Raw genomic sequence first — 25,167 nt, 5'->3', positions numbered from 1 at the left:
ACATCATTATATTTCAGTGGAGCAGCCCACTGTGATGCTTCAGGACATCTATCAGGTTTAATTATGGTATTCAGGGTTTTGATGTGTTCTCTGCATTTCAGAGTGATTTAAGATGATAGCTTTTGTCTTGTAGTTAGGGATCTTTGATGCACCAGCTCATGTTTTCACCATAGACTGTATATATGTTTTCACTCCTCATATTTAAATGTTCGAATGTTTTTCATTCTCCATGAACGCGCCTCTTCAGTCGTGTGTCGTCACGAGCTGTGATTGGCTGAGAGGAAACTCTGTCGTGCGCATGTGCAGAGGTGGGCGCGTGCAGCCTGTCTGTGAAGTTTGTTCAAACTGAATAAAGATTTAATTCAAGTTTGTTTCAACCAATCAGGAAGTCGAGCTGCTCACCTACCGACAGACAGGCAGAGCGACAGACAGGCACAGACACCGGGACGTCGCCGCGCTCCAAGCCGGGCGAGGGAGCGCGACCGCCGGCATGAAGATCGAGTTCGCTCCGATGAACGTTCCGCTGCGGAGGAGGTTTCAGACTGCAGCGGTTCTACAGTGGATGTTCTCCTTCCTGGCCCTAGGTACCTGTCTGTCTGTCTGTACCTGTCTGTCTGTCTGTCTGTCTGTCTGTTCTACAGTGGATGTTCTCCTTCCTGGCCCTAGGTACCTGTCTGTCTGTCTGTCTGTCTGTCTGTCTGTCTGTCTGTCTGTCTGTCTGTCTGTCTGTCTGTCTGTCTGTCTGTCTGTCTGTGTCTGTGTCTGTCTGTCTGTCTGTCTGTCTGTCTGTCTGTCTGTCTGTACCTGTCTGTCTGTCTGTACCTGTCTGTCTGTCTGTTCTACAGTGGATGTTCTCCTTCCTGGCTCTAGGTACCTGTCTGTCTGACTGTACCTGTCTGTCTGTACCTGTCTGTCTGTCTGTCTGTACGTGTCTGTCTGTTCTACAGTGGATGTTCTCCTTCCTGGCCCTAGGTACCTGTCTGTCTGTACCTGACTGTACCTGTCTGTCTGTCTGTCTGTCTGTCTGTCTGTCTGTCTGTCTGTCTGTCTGTCTGTCTGTCTGTCTGTCTGTACCTGTCTGTCTGTGTCTGTCTGTCTGTACCTGTCTGTCTGTCTGTACCTGTCTGTCTGTCTGTTCTACAGTGGATGTTCTCCTTCCTGGCTCTAGGTACCTGTCTGTCTGACTGTACCTGTCTGTCTGTCTGTCTGTCTGTTCTACAGTGGATGTTCTCCTTCCTGGCCCTAGGTACCTGTCTGTCTGTCTGTCTGTCTGTCTGTCTGTCTGTCTGTCTGTCTGTCTGTCTGTCTGTCTGTCTGTCTGTCTGTCTGTCTGTACCTGTCTGTCTGTCTGTACCTGTCTGTCTGTCTGTCTGTCTGTCTGTCTGTCTGTCTGTCTGTCTGTCTGTCTGTCTGTCTGTCTGTCTGTCTGTCTGTCTGTCTGTACCTGTCTGTCTGTCTGTCTGTCTGTCTGTACCTGTCTGTCTGTGTCTGTCTGTCTGTACCTGTCTGTCTGTCTGTACCTGTCTGTCTGTCTGTTCTACAGTGGATGTTCTCCTTCCTGGCTCTAGGTACCTGTCTGTCTGACTGTACCTGTCTGTCTGTACCTGTCTGTCTGTCTGTCTGTACGTGTCTGTCTGTTCTACAGTGGATGTTCTCCTTCCTGGCCCTAGGTACCTGTCTGTCTGTACCTGACTGTACCTGTCTGTCTGTACCTGTCTGTCTGTCTGTCTGTCTGTCTGTCTGTCTGTCTGTCTGTCTGTCTGTCTGTCTGTCTGTCTGTCTGTCTGTCTGTACCTGTCTGTCTGTGTCTGTCTGTCTGTACCTGTCTGTCTGTCTGTACCTGTCTGTCTGTCTGTCTGTTCTACAGTGGATGTTCTCCTTCCTGGCTCTAGGTACCTGTCTGTCTGTCTGTACCTGTCTGTCTGTCTGTACCTGTCTGTCTGTCTGTCTGTCTGTCTGTCTGTCTGTCTGTCTGTCTGTCTGTCTGTCTGTCTGTCTGTCTGTCTGTCTGTCTGTACCTGTCTGTCTGTCTGTCTGTCTGTCTGTCTGTCTGTCTGTCTGTCTGTCTGTCTGTCTGTCTGTCTGTCTGTCTGTCTGTCTGTACCTGTCTGTCTGTCTGTACCTGTCTGTCTGTCTGTTGTACAGTGGATGTTCTCCTTCCTGGCTCTAGGTACCTGTCTGTCTGACTGTACCTGTCTGTCTGTACCTGTCTGTCTGTCTGTCTGTACGTGTCTGTCTGTTCTACAGTGGATGTTCTCCTTCCTGGCCCTAGGTACCTGTCTGTCTGTACCTGACTGTACCTGTCTGTCTGTCTGTCTGTCTGTCTGTCTGTCTGTCTGTCTGTCTGTCTGTCTGTCTGTCTGTCTGTCTGTCTGTACCTGTCTGTCTGTCTGTTCTACAGTGGATGTTCTCCTTCCTGGCTCTAGGTACCTGTCTGTCTGACTGTACCTGTCTGTCTGTACCTGTCTGTCTGTCTGTCTGTACGTGTCTGTCTGTTCTACAGTGGATGTTCTCCTTCCTGGCCCTAGGTACCTGTCTGTACCTGATTGTACCTGTCTGTCTGTCTGTCTGTCTGTCTGTCTGTCTGTCTGTCTGTCTGTCTGTCTGTCTGTCTGTCTGTCTGTCTGTCTGTCTGTCTGTCTGTCTGTCTGTCTGTTCTACAGTGGATGTTCTCCTTCCTGGCCCTAGGTACCTGTCTGTCTGTACCTGACTGTACCTGTCTGTCTGTACCTGTCTGTCTGTCTGTCTGTTGTACAGTGGATGTTCTCCCTCCTAGCCCTAGGTACCTGTCTGTCTGTACCTGACTGTACCTGTCTGTCTGTACCTGTCTGTCTGTATCTGTACCTGTCTGTCTGTCTGTCTGTTCTACAGTGGATGTTCTCCTTCCTGGCTCTAGGTACCTGTCTGTCTGTACCTCACTGTACCTGTGTTACGTGTGGCCAGGAGGTGGGGCTCTGTGTGAGAATGTGTGTGTGTTTGTGCCTCTCTCCACCTTTCTCTCTCTCTCCACGCAGCCAGTCCTCAGGTGAGACTCATCACCTCGTCAGCTGTAGCTGACTTAAGGAGGCTGTGAATTTCTTTCTCGCTCTCTATTCTTCCATGCAGGTGAACGGGTGAGGAGACCGAGGCTCCGGTTTCCCCCATGCCAGAAGTCCTTTTGAGCTTTTGTTATGTTGGTAGTTGGTTCGGGGGTTCCCGGTAGTCCTGTTTTCGGATAACCTTTTTCTTTCATTTAGGTAGTGGGTTATTTAGGCAGACTTAGTTCGGGGGTGAACACTGACTTCGACGGCCGATGGCTGGCTCAGTGTTCCCCTCTCTTTTGTTTGTTTTGGCCGGGAACCTCCAACCCTTTTGGTTTGTTGCCTTTCTAAATATTTGTTTGTTTCAACCAATAAACATTTGTTATTATTTAGTGGCAACAGTTGTTTCTGATTCGTTTATTTGATGTGTTCCGGGCCTCACGAGCCATTTCTTATAGGTCAGTAACATATTTGGGGGCTCGTCCGGGATCACATGTTGGGTCTTCAGTGTTTCTGTTGATTCCAACTGTGAGTGCCGTGTCTATTGTGATAGGCCGTGTCTAGTTGATTTTGTGGTGTGACTTGGTCGTCACTGACAGAGTTTGTTGGCTTGGACTTCCTAGTGTGGTTGCCAGTGTTTTTTCGGCCGGCACGTTTGTGCACCATGGTTTTCTTTTTGGTGCTGCTGTGTTTTGCCCTCTTGGGTGGTATTTTTGAGGGAGTAGGTTGGTGAGCGGTCTGTTTTTTTTGTTTTTTTTCCTCTCGCCCTGGTCTGATCAGTGTGGCCAGTCTCGTCATGGCGTTTAGTGCTGAGGAGTTTGTTGCTCATCCGACGATGGAGCAGTTCTGTTCTTGCACTAAAGAGCAGTTAATTTCTCTGGCCAGTTTTCTTAAAGTTACGGTGACTAAGCAGATGAAGAAGCAGGCTATAAAAACTGAGCTGCTGTCTGTGTTGTATAAAGAGGGTCTTTTGAGTGAAGCGGTCATGAAGGGGGTGGAGTCACGGTCAGATGTGGATGAAGCGGCTCGTCTCAGGGGATTGGAGCTGCAGATTGAGTTGCGCCGTCTGGATCTGAGGGAGAAGGAGCTGTTGGGTGAACTGGAGGTGCGGAAGCTGGAGGAAGAGACAAAGAGGCAGGTGCATCTGAAGGAGCTGGAGTTACAGCATGCACCTCCTTCTCCTCCCCCTCCTGCCGCCAGTGGTTTTGATATAGGTAGATGCATCCGTTTCGTTCCGTCTTTTAATGATAAAGATGTTGACAAATATTTCACCCTGTTTGAACGTGTAGCTGAGACCCTGGAGTGGCCTAGGCAGTTTTGGCCGTTGCTTTTACAATGTGTGTTCACGGGAAAGGCCCAGGATGCCTACGCGTCTTTGGAGTCTGGTATGAGCCTGAATTATGATCATGTCAAAGAGGCGGTGCTGAGGGCCTACGAGTTAGTGCCCGAGGCATATCGCCAGAGGTACCGTCGTCTCAAGAAGTCGTATGAGAAGACATACGTGGAGTTTGGTCATGAGAAGGGAGTGTTATTTGATCGTTGGTGTCGCTCTATGAAGGTTTCTGATTTCGCTGGCTTGCGTGAGTTGATGTTGCTGGAAGACTTTAAGAATTGTTTGCCTGAACGAATTGTGACACACATTAATGACCGTAACGTGCTAGAAATTTCTAGGGCTGCGGTACTTGCTGATGAATACGTTTTGACTCATAGGGACAGTTATGATAAGCCACAGTCCTCCCTGGGTCGCAGCTTCTCTGCGCCCAGGCCCCCTGTGACGCAGAAGGTGAGTGGAGAGTGGAGTGGCCCGAGTGTAAGGCCAGGGGGTAGGGAGAGTGGAGGGGGTAAGGAGAGTGACAGGGTTTGTTCCTTTTGCAAGAAGCGTGGCCATACAGTTAATTACTGTTTTGCTTTGAACAATAGGGACAAGCCTCCTAAAGCTGTTAATTTGTTAAAAACCGAAAGCTCATTGAGTCAGTCTCCTAGTGCTCCCAGTTCATCTCTCTCACGCTCTCATCCTGGGCAGTCTCCGGAGCTTGATGATGTGTTTTTGCCTTTCGTCATGAAGGGGGCGGTCTCGCTGACTGCGGGAGGCCCGAAAGTCCCTGTCGTTATTCTGAGGGACAGTGCAGCCTCTCAGTCGGTCATTTTGAGTGGAGTGTTGCCTCTGTCTGAGAAATCTTCAACCGACTCGGCTGCGTTAGTCCGTGGGTTTGGGATGCAGTTTGTGGGGATTCCTTTGCACACCATTCACCTGGACTCGGAGTTGGTTACGGGGCCTGTTATTGTCGGTGTCAGTGATGAATTTCCTGTCCGGGGGGTGTCTTTCATCCTGGGGAACGATTTAGCGGGGGGGAAGGTCCTGCTTAATCCTGAAGTAACAGCTGTTCCCCGGTCTGGATGTTCAGATGAGTTGGTGAGAAAGTTCCCAGGGGTGTTTTCTGTCTGCGCCATTACCCGTGCCATGGCAGCAAAGCAACGTCAGCTGCAGCCTGAGTCCGGTGATGAGGAAGTAGAATTGAGTGACAGTTTTATGGCTGGGGACGGTTCGTCAGTGTTACCAGCCCTTCCCTCCCCAGACCCGGTTTCTCTTCCTTCCCCAGACCCGGTTTCTCTTCCCTCCCCAGGCCCGGTTCCTTTTCCCCCGCCATCTCCCCTTTCTATATTGGACAGTTCAGATGTTAAATTGTCCATGTCACGTGAACAGCTTATTATCGAACAGCAGCGTGATCCCACGCTGGTTTCTCTTTTTGCGGCTGTGGGTTTGAATGATGATGATGGGGGTGGGTGTCCCAGGTATTTCTTGAAGGACGGGGTGCTGATGCGTGCGTGGCTGCCACTGCGTTTGGGTTTTCAAGAGGATTGGGGGGTTGTGAAGCAAGTTGTAGTTCCACAGCTGTTTCGACCAGAAGTTTTGAAGCTGGCCCATGATAATCCTCTGGCTGGCCATCTTGGGGTAAATAAGACATATGATAGAGTGTTGCGTTGTTTTTTTTGGCCGGGTCTTAAAGCCGATGTGCGTCAGCACTGTAGGACCTGCCATGTCTGTCAACTCTCTGGTAAGCCCAATCAAACCATTCCCCCGTTTCCACTCTATCCGGTTCCTGTTGTAGGGGAGCCTTTCGAACGTGTTATCGTAGACTGTGTAGGGCCTCTTCCCCGTACAAAGGCGGGTCATCAGTTTCTCCTGACCATTATGTACGTTAACACTCGTTTTCCTGAGGCTATTCCTCTGCGGAGGATCACCGCCCCTGCAGTCATTAAAGCGTTGACTAAGTTTTTTTCCTTGTTTGGTTTGCCACGGGTGGTGCAGACGGACCAGGGGTCGAATTTTATGTCTAAGGTTTTTGCACAGGTGGTGAAGCAGCTTGACATTTCTCATTGTCATTCCAGCGCGTACCACCCAGAGAGTCAGGGTGCGCTTGAGCGGTTTCACCAGACCCTAAAATCTATGCTGCGCACTTACTGCCTCGAGTATGGTAAGGATTGGGATGAGGGTGTCCACCTGCTTCTCTTTGCTGTGCGTGAGGTGGTACAGGAGTCGCTGGGTTTCAGTCCTGCTGAGCTTGTGTTTGCCCATACGGTGCGCGGTCCGCTTAAATTGCTACATGAAAAATGGGTTGGTAGTGCAGAACCACAGAATCTGCTGGACTATGTGTGTGATTTTCGTTCAAAACTTCATCGTGCTTGTGAGCTGGCTAAACAGAGCATGGTTGTTGCCCAGGGCAAGATGAAGCGTTGGTTCGACAAAGATGCGCAGAGCCGTAGCTTCAGCCCAGGGGACAAAGTGTTGGTGCTGTTGCCCATTCCTGGCTCATCGTTACAGGCACGTTACACTGGGCCATATGTTGTCCGGGAGAAGGTTGGCGCTCGTGACTATGTGGTCGCGACCCCGGACCGCAGGAGGCGAAGTCGGCTTTGTCATGTCAACATGTTGAAGCCCTATCTGGAGCGAGGGTCTGTTTCACCCTCCCCTGTTGTATTGAAATCTGTTGTGGCGCTGTCCGGTGCTGAAGTGATTGATCAGGGTGAGGCGGCTGTGGCGCTGTCCGGTGCTGAAGTGATTGATCAGGGTGAGGCGGCTGTGGCGCTGTCCGGTGCTGAAGTGATTGATCAGGGTGAGGCGGCTGTGGAGCTGTCCGGTGCCGATTTGCCGGAGTCTGAGGAGTTGGATTTTGATGGTGATGTCGTTGCCTTGTCCAGTGCTGTTGTTCATGGGCGTTTGAAGAACTCTGAACTGCTGGTTAATCTTGATGGTTGTGTTTCGCATCTGCCTCCGTCTCAGGGTGAGGATGTGGTCCGTTTGATTGGTTCACATATGTCACTGTTCTCTGATGTGCCCTCTCAGACCCAGGTGCTGCAACATGATGTTGAAGTAGGAGATTCGTTTCCGATTAAACAACATGCCTACAGAGTGAATCCAGAAAAACGTGCACGCTTGCAGAAGCAGGTGGACTACATGTTGGGCCACGGTATTGCTGAACCCAGCTGTAGTCCCTGGAGTTCTCCCTGTCTGCTGGCTATGAAATCTGATGGTTCAGACCGGTTCTGTACAGACTTTAGGAAAGTGAATGGAGTCACTAGGCCTGATTGTTATCCTCTTCCCCGAGTTGAGGATTGTGTGGATAATGTTGGCGGTGCCAAGTATGTAACCAAACTTGACCTGTTAAAGGGATATTGGCAGGTGCCACTGACTCCTCGGGCGAAAGAAATTTCTGCTTTTGTGACTCCAGACGCTTTCCTTCAGTACACTGTGATGCCGTTTGGCATGCGTAATGCGCCAGCAACTTTTCAGCGGCTGGTGAATATTGTGTTGTCTGGTCTTTCTGGTTGTGAGGCATATTTGGACGACATTGTTGTGTATTCTGGGTCCTGGGACGAGCACATTCAGCAGCTGTATTCTGTGTTTGGGCGTTTGCGTGACGCCAATCTTACTTTAAACCTTGTTAAGTGCGAGTTTGGCCAGGCGACAGTGACCTATTTGGGCAAAGTGGTTGGTCGGGGCCAAGTCAGGCCGGTGCACTCCAAGGTGGAGGCTATTCTTTCTTTCCCTGTCCCTCGTTCACGGCGGGAATTGCGCCGGTTTCTGGGGATGGCGGGCTACTACCGTAGTTTTTGTAAGAACTTTTCTGCGGTAGCTGCTTCCCTCACTGACTTGTTGAGCCCGAAGGTGTGTTTTCGCTGGACTGAGGGCTGTCAGCGTGCTTTTGACTGTATTAAGGCTTTGTTGACTACGGCCCCAGTCCTGTCTGCCCCTGTGTTTGATCGTCCATTTAAACTGTCTGTTGATGCCAGTGATGCGGGTGCGGGTGCTGTTCTGCTTCAGGAGGGGGGGGACGGGGTTGAACATCCCGTCTCTTACTTCTCCAAGAAGTTCAACAAACACCAGCGCGTGTACTCTACTATTGAGAAGGAGGCGTTGGCCTTGGTCCTGGCGCTGAGCCACTTTGAAGTTTATGTGGGTTCCGCGAGTTCGCCAACTGTTGTGTATACGGACCACAATCCTTTAGTTTTTGTGAATCAGATGCGGAACACTAACCAGAGGTTAATGCGCTGGGCTCTCTTCCTGCAGTCCTTTAACGTGGTCATTCGGCATGTGAAGGGGCGGGACAACGTCCTGGCCGACACGTTGTCACGGTGTTAGGTCTTGTGAATGTGTTGTTTTTTTTTTCCTTCCTCCCTGGTCTTCACGTTTGCCCCCGGCTATTCACAAGCTCTGGGTGGGGGTGTTACGTGTGGCCAGGAGGTGGGGCTCTGTGTGAGAATGTGTGTGTGTTTGTGCCTCTCTCCACCTTTCTCTCTCTCTCCACGCAGCCAGTCCTCAGGTGAGACTCATCACCTCGTCAGCTGTAGCTGACTTAAGGAGGCTGTGAATTTCTTTCTCGCTCTCTATTCTTCCATGCAGGTGAACGGGTGAGGAGACCGAGGCTCCGGTTTCCCCCATGCCAGAAGTCCTTTTGAGCTTTTGTTATGTTGGTAGTTGGTTCGGGGGTTCCCGGTAGTCCTGTTTTCGGATAACCTTTTTCTTTCATTTAGGTAGTGGGTTATTTAGGCAGACTTAGTTCGGGGGTGAACACTGACTTCGACGGCCGATGGCTGGCTCAGTGTTCCCCTCTCTTTTGTTTGTTTTGGCCGGGAACCTCCAACCCTTTTGGTTTGTTGCCTTTCTAAATATTTGTTTGTTTCAACCAATAAACATTTGTTATTATTTAGTGGCAACAGTTGTTTCTGATTCGTTTATTTGATGTGTTCCGGGCCTCACGAGCCATTTCTTATAGGTCCGTAACAACCTGTCTGTCTGTCTGTCTGTATCTGTACCTGTCTGTACCTGTCTGTCTGTCTCTGTACCTGTCTGTCTGTACCTGTCTGTCTGTATCTGTACCTGTCTGTCTGTTGTACAGTGGATGTTCTCCTTCCTGGCCCTAGGTACCTGTCTGTCTGTACCTGACTGTACCTGTCTGTCTGTACCTGTCTGTATCTGTCTGTCTGTATCTGTCTGTCTGTCTGTTGTACAGTGGATGTTCCCCTTCCTGGCCCTAGGTACCTGTCTGTCTCTGTACCTGCCTGTCTGTACCTGTCTGTCTGTTGTACAGTGGATGTTATCCTTCCTGGCCCTAGGTACCTGTCTGTCTGTACCTGACTGTACCTGTCTGTCTGTACCTGTCTGTATCTGTCTGTCTTTTTCTGTATCTGTACCTGTCTGTCTGTCTGTCTGTTGTACAGTGGATGTTCTCCTTCCTGGCTCTAGGTACCTGTCTGTCTGTACCTGACTGTACCCGTCTGTCTGTCTGTATCTGTACTTGTCTGTGTCTGTCTGTCTGTCTGTCTGTCTGTCTGTCTGTCTGTCTGTCTGTCTGTCTGTCTGTCTGCACCTGTCTGTCTGTCTGTCTGTTGTACAGTGGATGTTCTCCTTCCTGGCTCTAGGTGTCTGTCTGTACCTGACTGTACCCGTCTGTCTGTCTGTATCTGTACTTGTCTGTCTGTCTGTCTGTCTGTCTGTCTGTCTGTCTGTCTGTCTGTCTGTCTGTCTGTCTGTCTGTCTGTCTGTCTGTCTGTCTGTCTGTCTGTTATACAGTGGATGTTCTCCTTCCTGGCTCTAGGTACCTGTCTGTCTGTCTGTTCTACAGTGGATGTTCTCCTTCCTGGCCCTAGGTACCTGTCTGTCTGTATCTGTCTGTCTGCTCTACAGTGGATGTTCTGCTTCCTGGCCCTAGGTACCTGTCTGTCTGTACCTGACTGTACCTGACTGTACCTGTCTGTCTGTTCTACAGTGGTTGTTTTACTTCCTGGCTCCTGGTACCTGTCTGTCTGTACCTGTCTGTCTCTCTCTGTCTCCTCTTCAGTCTTTCTCCCTCTCCGTCTCACTCTCTCTCTCACTGTCTGTCTCTCCCTCAGCTCAGTGCTGCCTGGCAGTGTTTGTCTTGCTGGCTCTCTCTGATTGGTGGATGCTGGCCCTGCTGTATTCTGGTTGGCTGTGGTTGGACTGGGACACGCCCACCAGTGGAGGTCGGAGGTCACGTTGGGTCAGGAGCTGGGTCGTGTGGGATTACTTCAGAGATTACTTTCCATTGACGGTCAGAGCTGATGATCGTTTGTTATGGATCATTGATTAATCATTACAGATTTTTCATCACTTATTATTTATTATTGAATATCCATTGTTGAACATTGATAAACCATTATTAGTTATTTATTGATTATTGATTTGTTTCTGCAGCTGATTAAAACAGTTGATCTGGATCCAAGGAAAAACTACATCTTTGGTTTTCACCCACATGGTGAGAAACTCTCTCTGCCTGTCTGTCTCTCAGGTGTCTCTCTGTGTTGACCTGTCTGTCTCACGGTCTGCCTGTCTGTCTCTCAGGTGTCTCTCTGTGTTGACCTGTCTGTCTCACGGCCTGCCTGTCTGTCTCTCAGGTGTCTCTCTGTGTTGACCTGTCTGTCTCACGGCCTGCCTGTCTGTCTCTCAGGTGTTCTGGTGGCTATGTTGACCTGTCTGTCTCTCTGTGTTGACCTGTCTGTCTCACGGCCTGCCTGTCTGTCTCTCAGGTGTCTCTCTGTGTTGACCTGTCTGTCTGACGGCCTGCCTGTCTGTCTCTCAGGTGTCTCTCTGTGTTGACCTGTCTGTCTGACGGCCTGCCTGTCTGTCTCTCAGGTGTCTCCTTGTGTTGACCTGTCTGTCTCATGGCCTGCCTGTCTGTCTCTCAGGTGTCTCTCTGTGTTGACCTGTCTGTCCCACGGCCTGTCTGTCCCACGGCCTGCCTGTCTGTCTGTCAGTTGTTGTGGTGTCTGTTGACCTGTCTGTCCCACGGCCTGCCTGTCTGTCTCTCAGGTGTTCTGGTGGCTGTTGACCTGTCTGTCTCACGGCCTGCCTGTCTGTCTCTCAGGTGTCTCTGTGTTGACCTGTCTGTCTCACGGCCTGCCTGTCTGTCTGTCAGTTGTTGTGGTGTCTGTTGACCTGTCTGTCCCACGGCCTGCCTGTCTGTCTCTCAGGTGTTCTGGTGGCTGTTGACCTGTCTGTCTCACGGCCTGCCTGTCTGTCTCTCAGGTGTCTCTCTGTGTTGACCTGTCTGTCTCACGGCCTGCCTGCCTGTCTGTCAGTTGTTGTGGTGGCTGTTGACCTGTCTGTCTCACGGCCTGCCTGTCTGTCTCTCAGGTGTTCTGGTGGCTGTGTTGACCTGTCTGTCTGACGGCCTGCCTGTCTGTCTCTCAGGTGTCTCCTTGTGTTGACCTGTCTGTCTCATGGCTTGCCTGTCTGTCTCTCAGGTGTCTCTCTGTGTTGACCTGTCTGTCCCACGGCCTGCCTGTCTGTCTGTCAGTTGTTGTGGTGTCTGTTGACCTGTCTGTCTCACGGCCTGCCTGCCTGTCTGTCAGTTGTTCTGGTGGCTGTTGACCTGTCTGTCTCACGGCCTGCCTGTCTGTCTCTCAGGTGTTCTGGTGGCTGTGTTGACCTGTCTGTCTCACGGCCTGCCTGTCTGTCCCTCAGGTGTTCTGGTGGCTGTTGACCTGTCTGTCTCACGGCCTGCCTGTCTGTCTCTCAGGTGTTCTGGTGGCTGTGTTGACCTGTCTGTCTCACGGCCTGCCTGTCTGTCTCTCTGTGTTGACCTGTCTGTCTGTCTGACGGCCTGCCTGTCTGTATCTCAGGTGTCTCTCTGTGTTGACCTGTCTGTCTCACGGCCTGCCTGTCTGTCTCTTAGGTGTCTCTCTGTGTTGACCTGTCTGTCTCACGGCCTGCCTGTCTGTCTCTCAGGTGTTCTGGTGGCTGTGTTGACCTGTCTTTCTCTCTGTGTTGACCTGTCTGTCTCACGGCCTGCCTGTCTGTCTCTCAGGTGTTCTGGTGGCTGCTGTGTTGACCTCTCTGTCTCTCTGTGTTGACCTGTCTGTCTCACCGCCTGCCTGTCGGTCTCTCAGGTGTTCTGGTGGCTGTGTTGACCTGTCTGTCTCACGGCCTGCCTGTCTGTCTCTCAGGTGTTCTGGTGGCTGTGTTGACCTGTCTGTCGTTCTGTGTTGACATGTCTGTCTCACGGCCTGCCTGTCTGTCTCTCAGGTGTTCTGGTGGCTGTGTTGACCTGTCTGTCTCTCTGTGTTGACCTGTCTGTCTCACGGCCTGCCTGTCTGTCTCTCAGGTGTTCTGGTGGCTGTGTTGACCTGTCTGTCTCTCTGTGTTGACCTGTCTGTCTCTCAGGTGTTGTGGTGGCTGTGTTGACCTGTCTGTCTCACGGCCTGCCTGTCTGTCTCTCGGGTGTTGTGGTGGCTGTGTTGACCTGTCTGTCTCACGGCCTGCCTGTCTGTCTCTCAGGTGTTCTGGTGGCGGGGGCGTTTGGTAACTTCTGTACCGAGTCCACAGGATTCTCTCGTCTGTTTCCTGGTTTGACGTCTCACCTGCTGATGTTGCCGTTCTGGTTCCGGGTTCCTCTGTTCAGAGAATACATCATGAGTGGAGGTACACAGCTGTCTGTCTGTCTGTCTGCCTGTCTGCCTGTCTGTCTGTCTGCCTGTCTGCCTGTCTGCCTGTCTGCCTGTCTGTCTGTCTGCCTGTCTGTCTGTCTGTCTGTCTGTCTGTCTGTCTGTCTGTCTGTCTGTCTGTCTGTCTGTCTGTCTGTCTGTCTGTCTGTCTGACTTCATCATCTCGATGTGATTAAACAAAAACTGTTGATGTTATGAAACTTGTATTTAGAGTAAAGGTCACATGTGTCATCAGAGCGTCTGACGTTCTCAATCAGCTGATCTGAGTAAACACTGACAGGTCGGTGCAGGAGGAGGCAGAGAGGTGCTCTCTGATTGGCTGCCCCCCCCCTCATGCGGTTCACTTGAGTTGCAGCTGCAGCGATCGATCAGTTTGATCATTAATCTTGAGGCGATCAGTCGTCATCACAGTGACTCAGACACTTTCTTCTTTTTACTCAGAGTGAGAGCTCTGCTTTCTCTCTGATCTTCAACGCTGGTTTAGTCTGTGACAGCTCAGGTTTAACCAAGAAACAGTTTATATATTATATACATATATTTATATTATATCTAAATAAATGTAGAGTCTGATTTCAGGAAGTGAGGCCAGCAGGGGGCGACTCCTCTGGTAGTTTCTATAGAAAGTGACTTCTCACTTTCTAACGACAGTAAACATTCAGGAGTTTCTGTCTCAGTCTCTAGTTTCAAGTCTTCTTCAAACAGCTGATGATCATTTAGTGAATTATGATCATTTAGAGTCAAACAGACCATAAAGCACCGGGTCTATGGGGGGGTACCACAGTGTGATTGACAGATAGTACCGTCCCAATGGATGCAGGTGGCAGGTGTAGGTGGGTGTGTCCTCCAGCTCTCAGTCAGGCTCCACCCCACTCCTCCAAATATGGCTACTTCTGAACACAACGTTTAAACAGAGGCTTCAGAACATCACAGTGATTGTTGATACCTTACCTGTCTGTCTCGTACCTGCCTGTCTCACCTGTCTGTCTCTCACTTGTCTGTATCCCTCACCTGTCTGTCTGTTACTCTCACCTATCTGTCCCTCACCTGTCTGTCTCTCACCTGTCTGTCTCTCAGGTCTGGTGTCGAGCTCTAAGTCCAGCCTGTGTCTGTCTCTCACCTGTCTGCCTCTTACCTGCCTGTCTCACCTCTCTGTCTCTCACCTGTCTGTCTCTCACCTGTCTGTCTCTCACCTGTCTGTCCCTCAGGTCGGGTGTCGAGCTCTAAGTCCAGCCTGTCTGTCTGTCTCTCACCTGTCTGTCTGTCAGGTCTGGTGTCGAGCTCTAAGTCCAGCCTGTCTGTCTGTCTCTCACCTGTCTGTCTCTCAGGTCTGGTGTCGAGCTCTAAGTCCACCTGTCTGTCTGTCTCTCACCTGTCTGTCTCTCACCTGTCTGTCTCTCACCTGTCTGTCTCTCAGGTCTGGTGTCGAGCTCTAAGTCAAGCCTGTTTGTCTGTCTCTCACCTGTCTGTCTCTCACCTGTCTGTCTCTCACCTGTTTGTCTCTCAGGTCTGGTGTCGAGCTCTAAGTCCAGCCTGTCTGTCTGTCTCTCTCACCTGTCTGTCTCTCACCTGTCTGTCTCTCACCTGTCTGTCTCTCACCTGTCTGTCTCTCAGGTCTGGTGTCGAGCTCTAAGTCAAGCCTGTGTCTGTCTCTCCCCTGTCTGTCTCTCCCCTGTCTGTCTCTCAGGTCTGGTGTCGAGCTATACGTCCAGCCTGTCTGTCTGTCTCTCACCTGTCTGTCTCTCAGGTCTGGTGTCGAGCTCTAAGTCCAGCCTGTGTCTGTCGCTCACCTGTCTGTCTCTCACCTGTCTGTCTCTCAGGTCTGGTGTCGAGCTCTAAGTCCAGCCTGTCTGTCTGTCTCTCACCTGTCTGTCTCTCAGGTCTGTTGTCGAGCTCTAACTCCAGCCTGTCTGTCTCTCACCTGTCTGTCTCTCAGGTCTGGTGTCGAGCTCTAAGTCCAGCCTGTGTCTGTCTCTCACCTGTCTGTCTCTCACCTGTCTGTCTCTCACCTGTCTGTCTCTCACCTGTCTGTCTCTCACCTGTCTGTCTCTCAGGTCTGGTGTCGAGCTCTACTCCAGCCTGTGTCTGTCTCTCACCTGTCTGTCTCTCAGGTCTGGTGTCGAGCTCTAAGTCCAGCCTGTGTCTGTCTCTCACCTGTCTGTCTCTCACCTGTCTGTCTCTCACCTGTCTGTCTCTCACCTGTCTGTCTCTCACCTGTCTGTCTCTCACCTGTCTGTCTCTCACCTGTCTGTCTCTCAGGTCTGCTGTCAAGCTCTAAGTCCAGCCTGTCTGTCTTTCTCTCACCTGTCTGTCTCTCACCTGTCTGTCTCTCAGGTCTGGTGTCGAGCTCTAAGTCCAGCCTGTCTGTCTGTCTCTCACCTGTCTATCTCTCAGGTCTGGTGTCAAGCTCTAAGTCCAGCCTGTGTCTGTCTCTCACCTGTCTATCTCTCACCTGTCTGTCTGTCAGGTCTGGTGTCGAGCTCTAAGTCCAGCCTGTCTGTCTGTCTCTCACCTGTCTGTCTCTCAGGTCTGGTGTCGAGCTCTAAGTCCAGCCTGTCTGTCTGTCTCTCACCTGTCTGTCTTTCACCTGTCTGTCTCTCACCTGTCTGTCTCTCACCTGTCTGTCTCTCAGGTCTGGTGTCGAGCTCTAAGTCAAGCCTGTGTCTGTCTCTCCCCTGTCTGTCTCTCCCCTGTCTGTCTCTCAGGTCTGGTGTCGAGCTATACGTCCAGCCTGTCTGTCTGTCTCTCACCTGTCTGTCTCTCAGGTCTGGTGTCGAGCTCTAAGTCCAGCCTGTCTGTCTGTCACCTGTCTGTCTCTCAGGTCTGTTGTCGAGCTCTAACTCCAGCCTGTGTCTGTCTCTCACCTGTCTGTCTCTCAGGTCTGGTGTCGAGCTCTAAGTCCAGCCTGTGTCTGTCTCTCACCTGTCTGTCTCTCACCTGTCTGTCTCTCACCTGTCTGTCTCTCAGGTCTGGTGTCGAGCTCTAAGTCCAGCCTGTCTCACCTTGTGAGTCGTCCTGAAGGAGGAAATGTTGCTGTCATCGCGGTGGGCGGAGCTCCAGAGTCTCTGGACGCTCGACCCGGATCTTTGACGCTGCAGGTTCCTGTCACTTCATTCAGATATAATTATAATATTTATGAATTTATTATATAAATTCATAGATTATATAAATTCATTAAATATAAATGTATTATATACTTATATAATTATATATAAACTGAAGATTTGATGTGAACAACTAATAAAATATTATATTTAGATTTGACAATTTTATGCTTTTTTTTCAGGTGCAAAACAGGAAGGGCTTCATCAAACTGGCTCTGAGACATGGGTGGGTGGAGCTTATCACATCTGAGATCAGGGGGCGGGGCTATCAACATTACACCGACTGTGTGAGTGTGCGTGTGTGTTTGTGTGCCTGTCTGTGTGTGTGTTTGTGTGTTTGTGTGTGCGCAGGGCTCAGCTGGTTCCAGTTTTTTCTTTTGGAGAAAACGAGTTGTTTGATCAGATAAAGAATCCTTCAGGTTCCAATCTGAGGACGCTACAGGTCAGAGTTCAACTCTTTATATTTGGTACATTATAAGTTTAATATATTTGATATATATATATAAGAAGTTACCACACAGCCTGTTAGTCTGTTAGCTTGCGGCTAATGCCTGGTTGTTGTGATTCTATCATTATCATTATGGGATTATCACTTTGTAGTTCTGTGTCCACAGAACCAGCTGCAGAGCATCTTGGGATTTGCAGTTCCTCTGTTTCATGCCAGAGGAGTTTTCCAGTACAGCCTCGGCCTGATGCCGTACAGGAAGTCCATCCACACCGTAGGTACGTTGTCCTTGTTGTAGTGTTAGCACCAGTAAGCACCGGTTGGAGTCTGAGTTGTTTCTCATTGTGGTTCCACTACATCTCTCTCTCTCGCTATTATTTCAGTGGGAAAACCGATCTCGGTCGCCCAGACATCTTGTCCCAGCAGCGAGGACATCGAGAGTCTTCATCAAGTTTATCTGACGTGTCTCAAAGACCTGTTTGAGCAAAACAAACACACCTACGGCTTCAACGACGACCAGCACCTCACATTCAAATGACCTTCACATGACACGTGTGTCACATGTCATCACCTGCACACGACCTGTCAATAAACAGCTGTCCACAGTGGCCTTGATTTTAATTGGGAATGCTAACACAATGCTACAGTGCTAGCAGAGTTTTCATGGTGCAATGTCTCGGTGTTTACATATCATTACATTATATATAATTTCACTGATGCCTTTATCAAAAGAGCTTCAAAAAGACAAACTACAAAGTGAAACTAAACTTAAATTAAAGGTAAACAAGTGAGGATTGTTATTAGATCATCAATTTGTTAAGGTAACACACAGGTGTCTGCTGTGACATCACAGTGACGAGCAACTCAACTTAAAATGGCCCTCGATAGAAAAAAGGTTCCCCACTCCTCCTTTAGAACCTTTTTTAGTATAGGGGGACTTCAAACATAAGGGTACCCAGAATGCCTTGCGAATCACCAGCAAGCTGAGAGACAGTATCCTGGTGTTTTGCATGTTAATCCCGTATTTTATTTAAGATCTCAACAATGTTATTACAATGACATCAAAACTGTCGTCTGTTTTACGCGTCTGGTTTTCGGCTTCTTGTCCCAGTTCGTAGGGGAAGGTTTCAACCACTTCCTCTTGTGACTCGGTTTCAAGGAGCGAGATAACCATCGAAAACAAGGGGGGGGAGGGGCCTTAAGAAGCTAAAAAACATTTTGAGCATTTAGAATCTTAGAACATTAAGATGCTTATCAGCCCTAACACTTAGCCAGCTTTATGGAACTGTTTAACACAGTAGCTGAACCAGGGCTTGTTAACCCACCTTCCCTCGTTCACCTGAGTTTAAACCTGGAACGTTGAACCAGCTCCGTAGTTCAGGGTCTGTTCTACGAAGCTGGTTCAACATTCAGGATATCTGTTCGTTTTGATGAATCAAACAAACGTTAAATACAACCTAACCATCACACTCAGGCTGTGGTCACATGATGCTGGTTATCAACTTGCTGAATTAGGTTTTCTTCATCAAGATCTGTGCATGTGCACACGAAAGGGGCGGGGTTTACTGCATATTACCAATCACAGACATTGACAGTTTGACTGACAGCAGAGCCTCATATTTTTCGAGGATATTGTATAATAAAAATGGAGGAGAAAAAGGAGAACAAACATCCAGAGTAAAAGAAACAGTTACAGCTGCTAAATTCAGGAAGAACAGCTGTTAAAACATGTGGGATTGTGTCATTGTGTAAGTTACACCGCCCCCTGGTGACACTGTAAAAATATCCGGTGACCACAATATAATCACGTGTGTGAATGAGATAAATAACTCTGTAACCTGTTGTTTACTAACAAGACGAGTGTGTGTCGAAGTGAAGTGAAGAGGCCTCTTGATGAGAAACGTGAGAATCCCATGATGTGGACACACACTGACTCCGAGGACACACACTGTCTCCGAGGACACACACTGTGGTGGAATCCTCTGACATCACTACTCAATAAAAACACATGGACCTGTCTCCAGGAAGCTGACTGAGAGCATTTGGTGTCTTGGTGACAGGATGAAGGCCAATTTACGGTTCTGCGTTTTTGAAAAAACGGACAGATAAGACCGCCCCCTCCGTCATGAAACGCCCTCTCCGAGCGCTACGGACAGCTTTTCGTACAGGTCTGATTTTTATAACTTCTACGTGTTGTGTCGGAGACCCGACCAACAGCTCTTGGCTGTGATTGGTCCGCTAACGACATAATTTCCGTATGACGTCATTTCTGTTCGACGTCATTTCCGGACCTGTAACTTCCTGATTCACAATAAACAACTACGATTCTACGATTAATGTGACGCGTGAATTTTTTTCTACGTACAGTGGTCGGATTAGTAAAAATCAAAAAGACTCTTCGCCCGCCGTGGAGCCCTCTCCGAGAAACGGAGAACGTAGAAGTATATAAGAGCCTTGAGTCTGGAGATATTGAGATGTTCTGGGTGAGTCAGAGATCAACTGAACCAACCAGACGTTGATTTAAACTTCCCTTATCCGTCCCTTTAAGGAGAGTGTGCACCACACAACAGTGGAGAGTCACTGTTGTGAGTGTTCAAGTCCCAGAGAGACCCTGGTCCTGGTCCCCCTGGTCCTCCTCTGAAGACCCTGGTCCTCCTCAGAGAGTCGAACCACACCAGATCCTCTAAGAACATGATGTCATGGTTCAAAGGAAGGGATTGGTCAGTGGGCGGAGCTTTAGACTGTTTGATCTCTTATCTCCAACTTCACCTGGTGAGTTACCACGACAACCAGGGAACGAGCTCCGTTAAATGGAAAACTATGAATTAAACCTGAAGTTAATCTGATAACCGCAAATCCTGCTTCATAGTACAGAGCTCTGGCCTCTGTTGTTGTTGTTGTTGTTTGTAAAACAGAATCATGTCAGAAGAACATTTTATTCACACACACACACACACACACACACACAATCCACAATCGACTGATTGTTCACAGCAGTGTGTGTGTGTGTGTGTGTGTGTGTGGTGTGTGGTGTGTGGTGTGTGGTGTGTGTGTGTGTGTGTGTGTGGTGTGTGTGTGTGTGTGTGTGTGTTTGTGTGTGAACACTGGACCCATTCATTCAGAGCCTATTCTTTAAGTGAATCTGTTTAGATTAATAAAGTTTTTAAAATAAAGTTCAGTTAACCTTTCTAAACTTTTTTTAATTGTCTTGTTCGTCTCTGTTAAATGAAAATTTGTCTTTTTTTAACTTAGAAAACTTTGACAGTGTAAGACTTAATTAAATCTTACACTAACACTACTGTGCTTTTATATTTTGTATCACTTTCCTTCTTTGAATTAAATCTTGCAATCTGATATCGAGCGTCACTTCACTTCTTGTTCTAGAGTAGATGACATCATTGATTGATCTTAAATTATGTGAAATCTAAAATGACCTCAGTTTTTAGATTTTCCAGAAAAATTATTTGTGTGTGTGAATGAATGAAGCTCTGTTTGTGTGTGGGCAGAACCGCCACGTTCCTATTGGCTACGACAGTGAGTGGGCAGGAGCTGGAATGAGACAGCAGCCAATCAGAGAGTGTGTGTGGGAGAGAGAGGAGAAGTCCAAATGAAAACCTCGTTTACAGACACAGCCAATCATGGATCATCTCAACTTCTTCTTCTAAAGGAACTTTCTGTTAACAAAGGATAACTGGTCTTGGATTTTTGGACATTTTGTGGTTTGATTGGATATTTACATTTTCTTCTGAGTTGTCATTGGTCGGGATGTCCCTGCAATGTCTGACGTCTGATTGGAGGATCACGTCTGATGGTGGGCTGTGATTGGCTGAAGATGTTTGGTCGTGCGAAGTCGTCTTCTCCCGTCTCTGACCTGGGAGCGAATCCTCGTTCTCATCGTCGCCCTCCGTCGACCCCGCCCCTCCCTGTTAGGACTCTGCAGCTTGTTGCTAAGCGACCAGAGACACCTGTTGTTTTACGAGATCGTAGAAAGATCCGAGGTCAGGGGTCAGGGGTCAGAGAGTCCTGGCCGGGTACCAAGCCAACCCCACCCTCAGCTCAACCAATCACTGAGGTACAGCCCAGGGGCTGCAACCAATCGCATCACATGACCCTGATGTCCGCCCCGCCTCCTCGTCCTCATTGGTCAATCTCTAATAAAGCTCCTCCCAATGGGCCGGGTTCAGAAGCCACCATGATGTCACTGCTGGTGTTCTGCCACAGGTAACCATGGCAACCCAGCAAAGAGGGCGGGGCTGACACCGAGCATCGTCATTAAAATCTGATCCCACGTTTGATTCAATTATTGATCAGAGCTAAAATAATTCTAATTAGCACATTTTGATTTTTGAAAACATTTCCTTGAGAACTTCGTAAGTTTAACGTCATGATTCACTACATATATTAGATAAAAGGTATAAACATAATTATAATATATAATTTATCTGTAGCAACGTCGTCAACAGCTGAAACTCAAATCAAAGAAAGTTGAATGCAATATTTCACATCTAATTCTCCATCTACCTCTCACCTGTCTGTCTCACCTGTCTGTCTCACCTGTCTGTCTCACCTGTCTGTCTCACCTGTCTGTCTCACCTGTCTGTCTCACCTGTCTGTCTCACCTGTCTGTCTCACCTGTCTGTCTCACTCACCTGTCTGTCTCACCTGTCTGTCTCACCTGTCTGTCTCACCTGTCTGTCTCACCTGTCTGTGTCAACTGTCTGTCTCACCTGTCCGTCTCACTTGTCTGTCTCACCTGTCTGTCTCACCTGTCTGTCTCTCACCTGTCTGTCTCACCTGTCTGTCTCACCTGTCTGTCTCACCTGTCTGCCTCTCACCTGTCTACCTCTCACCTGTCTGTCTCACCTGTCTGTCTCACCTGTCTACCTCTCACCTGTCTACCTCTCACCTGTCTGTCTCACCTGTCCGTCTCACCTGTCTGTGTCAACTGTCTGTCTCACCTGTCCGTCTCACTTGTCTGTCTCACCTGTCTGTCTCACCTGTCCGTCTCACTTGTCTGTCTCACCTGTCTGTGTCACCTGTCTACCTCTCACCTGTCTACCTCTCACCTGTCTACCTCTCACCTGTCTGTCTCACCTGTCCGTCTCACCTGTCTGTGTCAACTGTCTGTCTCACCTGTCCGTCTCACTTGTCTGTCTCACCTGTCTGTCTCACCTGTCCGTCTCACTTGTCTGTCTCACCTGTCTGTGTCACCTGTCTACCTCTCATCTGTCTACCTCTCACCTGTCCGTCTCACCTGTCCGTCTCACTTGTCTATCTCACCTGTCCGTCTCACCTGTCTGTCTCACCTGTCTGTGTCACCTGTCTACCTCTCACCTGTCTGTCTCACCTGTCCGTCTCACCTGTCTGTCTCACCTGTCTGTCTCACCTGTCTGTCTCACCTGTCTACCTCTCACCTGTCTACCTCTCACCTGTCTGTCTCACCTGTCCGTCTCACCTGTCTGTGTCAACTGTCTGTCTCACCTGTCCGTCTCACTTGTCTGTCTCACCTGTCTGTCTCACCTGTCCGTCTCACTTGTCTGTCTCACCTGTCTGTCTCACCTGTCTGTGTCACCTGTCTACCTCTCACCTGTCTACCTCTCACCTGTCTGTCTCACCTGTCCGTCTCACCTGTCTGTCTCACCTGTCCGTCTCACCTGTCTGTCTCACCTGTCTGTCTCACCTGTCCGTCTCACTTGTCTGTCTCACCTGTCCGTCTCACATGTCTGTCTCACCTGTCTGTCTCACCTGTCTCACTCACCTGTCTGTCTTCTCAGGTCTTCCTGTGACAGTCTGGTTGCCATCGACAGTAAAGTTGAACGAGCCATGGTGAGTTGGAATCAACTGCAATGTAACTGTTTGTTGGTGTATTTATTTATTTGTTTGTCTGTGTGTGTGTGTGTGTGTGTGTGTGTGTGTGTGTGTGTGTGTGTGTGTGTGTGTGTGTGTGTGTGTGTGTGTGTGTGTGTGTGTGTGTGTGTGTCTGGCGTGCGTGTGTGTGTTTGTGTGTGTGTGTGTGTTTGTGTGTGTGTGTGTGTGTAGGACCTGGTGAAGACTCACCTGATGGTGACCGTGAGGGAGGAGGTGGAGCTTCTGAGAGAAGCAATCACAGAACTGCAGAAGAAGAACAAGGAGCTGGAGAGAGAGAACCACAACCTGAGAACACACAACTACACACACTCTGAGACACAACTACACACACTCTGAGACACAACTACACACACTCTGAGACACAACTACACACACACTGAGACACAACTACACACTGACACTCTAATCATTTAGGCATTGACTATGAACTGCTCACCTTTGCGTGTTGCCGTGGTAACAAGTTTAATAGACTGATGATCATATTAATGAATGGTGGTAACCGTGACAACGGGAGATGTTTTGTGTGAAGAAGATGATGATGATGGTGATGATGATGATGATGATGATGATGGTGATGATGAAGATGATGAAGAGGACGATAATGATGATGATGATGATGGTGATGATGAAGATGATGATGATGATGATGATGATGATGATGATGATGATGATGATGATGATGATGATGATGATGATGATGATGATGATGATGATGAAGATGGTGAGGATGATGATGGTGATGATGAAGATGATGAAGAAGACGATAATGATGATGATGGTGATGATGAAGATGATGATGATGATGGTGATTATGATGATGGTGATGAAGATGAAGATGCAGATGGTGATGGTGATGACGATGATGATGATGATGATGATGATGATGATGATGATGATGATGATGATGATGATGATGATGATGATGATGATGATGATGATGATGATGATGGTGATGGTGATTATGATGATGGTGATGGTGATGAAGATGAAGATGAAGATGTTGATGGTGATGGTGATGATGATGATGATGATGATGATGATGGTGATTATGATGATGGTGATGGTGATGGTGAAGATGATGATGGTGATGATGAAGATGATGATGATGATGATGATGGTGATGATGATGAAGATGATGATGATGAAGATGATGATGGTGAAGATGAAGATGGTGATGATGATGAAGATGGTGAAGAAGACGATAATGATGATGATGGTGAAGATGATGATGATGGTGAAGATGAAGATGGTGATGATGATGGTGATGGTGATGGTGATGATGAAGATGAAGATGGTGATGATGATGAAGATGATGGTGAAGATGAAGATGGTGATGATGATGAAGATGGTGAAGAAGACGATAATGATGATGGTGAAGACGATGATGATGATGATGGTGACATACCCATAGAGCCCCTCCCCTGGTGTTTATGTTATTTTTACATGGTATATCTTTATAACTTATATATCCTGTTATGATTAAACCTGCTTGACGATAAAACCTTATTTTGATTCGAATATACAGCAATAAAAAAACTGATGAGAGAATACACTTAAATCTTTAATCCCCCCCCCCCGCCACACACACACAGAAATAAACAAACACACAAATAAAGTCTGAAAAACAAAAGAGGATTAACATGATGTGGTATTAAGGATGTTTTTTTTAGTATCCTGCACTCTGATTGGCCGGCAGAATTGACACTAGAGATAACCATGGCAACAGCACTGATGCTGATGACGACAAGACGTCCGTCCACGAGCTGTCCTCAGAATCTTTACAGTTTAAACTTCTCTATTAAAACATTTTGTTTTCATTCTCACTTTCATTCAGATTATCTCTTTCACAAATCTCTCGAACCTCCAACCTTCTGGTTCGTGGATGATCCGCTGTACAACTGCTCGGACAGATATGTGTGTGTGTGAGTAGAGGTCTCACTCTGAGGTGAAACCGTGAGCTGGTTTAGTGTGTGTGTGTGTGTGTGTGAGAGAGAGTGAGAGTGTGACGTCATATCATCGCTCTGTGACAGAGTGAGACCTCCTGCCTGCTGAGGATGCTGCCCCTTTAAGAGGAAGAGGAAACACAGGATGACCCCCCCCCCCGCCGCCGCCTAGCACATTGTTCTCTGCTGCTGACACCGACATCAACCGACAGTCAGACAGACAGACAGGCAGTGAGAGAGACAGGCAGGGAGAGAGACAGGCAGGTCTCCGGGTGTCAGGTAAGGTTTGAACCGGGACTCGGTCTCTTCGTGTCACAGAGGGGCGGGGACGGCTCCACTGATTCATACATGAAGACAAAGACACAGACAGACAGACAATCAGAGAGACAGACAGACAGACAATCGGACAGACAGACAATCAGACAGACAGACGCTATGAGCGGAGGCACGCGCCGCTGGACCGGCGCGCACGAGCTCAGGTGAGTGACAGAACAAAGAATCTGTGATGCTCCCAATGATGTTGTCATGGCAACCATATCCTAATCTGAGGTCATGAGGAGGAGGAGAAGAAGAGGAGAGGAGGAGAGAAGAGGAAGAGGAGAGGAAGAGGAAGAGAGGGGGCAATAGAGAAGAGGAGAGGAGGAAGAGAGGAGGAGAGAAGATGAGAGGAGGAAGAGAGGAGGAAGAGGAGAGGAAGAAAGGAGGAGAGAAGAGGAGGAAGAGAGGAGGAGAGGAGAAGAGGAAGAGAGGAGAGGAGGAAGAGAGGAGGAGAGAAGATGAGAGGAAGAGAGAAAGAGAGAAGAGGAGAAGAGAAGAGGAAGAGGAGA

The 25,167-nt window shown here is 48.8% G+C and overlaps 1 protein-coding gene across 6 annotated transcripts; it reads left to right on the top strand.

Annotated features, from left to right (window-relative positions):
• Window positions 1-286: 286 nt before the first annotated feature.
• mogat3a (monoacylglycerol O-acyltransferase 3a) lies at window positions 287-17,137 on the top strand. 6 transcript variants are annotated; one of them, XM_061066504.1, is made up of 9 exons: window positions 296-584; window positions 10,413-10,591; window positions 10,735-10,795; window positions 12,817-12,960; window positions 15,948-16,078; window positions 16,267-16,310; window positions 16,436-16,526; window positions 16,699-16,803; window positions 16,913-17,137. In XM_061066504.1, the coding sequence occupies exons 1-9, from the start codon at window positions 491-493 to the stop codon at window positions 16,988-16,990; spliced, it is 927 nt and encodes a 308-aa protein (XP_060922487.1). In that variant the 5' UTR covers window positions 296-490; the 3' UTR covers window positions 16,991-17,137. The 6 variants fall into 6 exon arrangements, with proteins under 6 accessions (XP_060922488.1, XP_060922487.1, XP_060922484.1 ...); XM_061066501.1 differs by having other exon boundaries at window positions 298-584; window positions 16,699-16,807; XM_061066502.1 differs by lacking the exon at window positions 296-584 and adding an exon at window positions 10,108-10,169 and having other exon boundaries at window positions 16,699-16,807.
• Window positions 17,138-25,167: the final 8,030 nt, after the last annotated feature.

Source organism: Limanda limanda, chromosome 22 (genome assembly GCF_963576545.1).
Source record: "Limanda limanda chromosome 22, fLimLim1.1, whole genome shotgun sequence".
NCBI lineage: Eukaryota > Metazoa > Chordata > Actinopteri > Pleuronectiformes > Pleuronectidae > Limanda > Limanda limanda.
Note: the sequence above shows the minus strand (reverse complement) of the source record. Positions and strands in the feature narration are given on the sequence as shown.

Excerpts from the sequence above, each read along its gene's own strand:
- mogat3a (XM_061066501.1), top strand. The coding sequence starts at position 491 with ATGAAGATCGAGTTCGCTCCGATGAACGTTCCGCTGCGGAGGAGGTTT. Across the intron at positions 12,961-15,947 it reads AGAATACATCATGAGTGGAG|GTCTGGTGTCGAGCTCTAAG; the intron begins GTACACAGCTGT and ends TCTGTCTCTCAG. Across the intron at positions 16,079-16,266 it reads CCGGATCTTTGACGCTGCAG|GTGCAAAACAGGAAGGGCTT; the intron begins GTTCCTGTCACT and ends CTTTTTTTTCAG.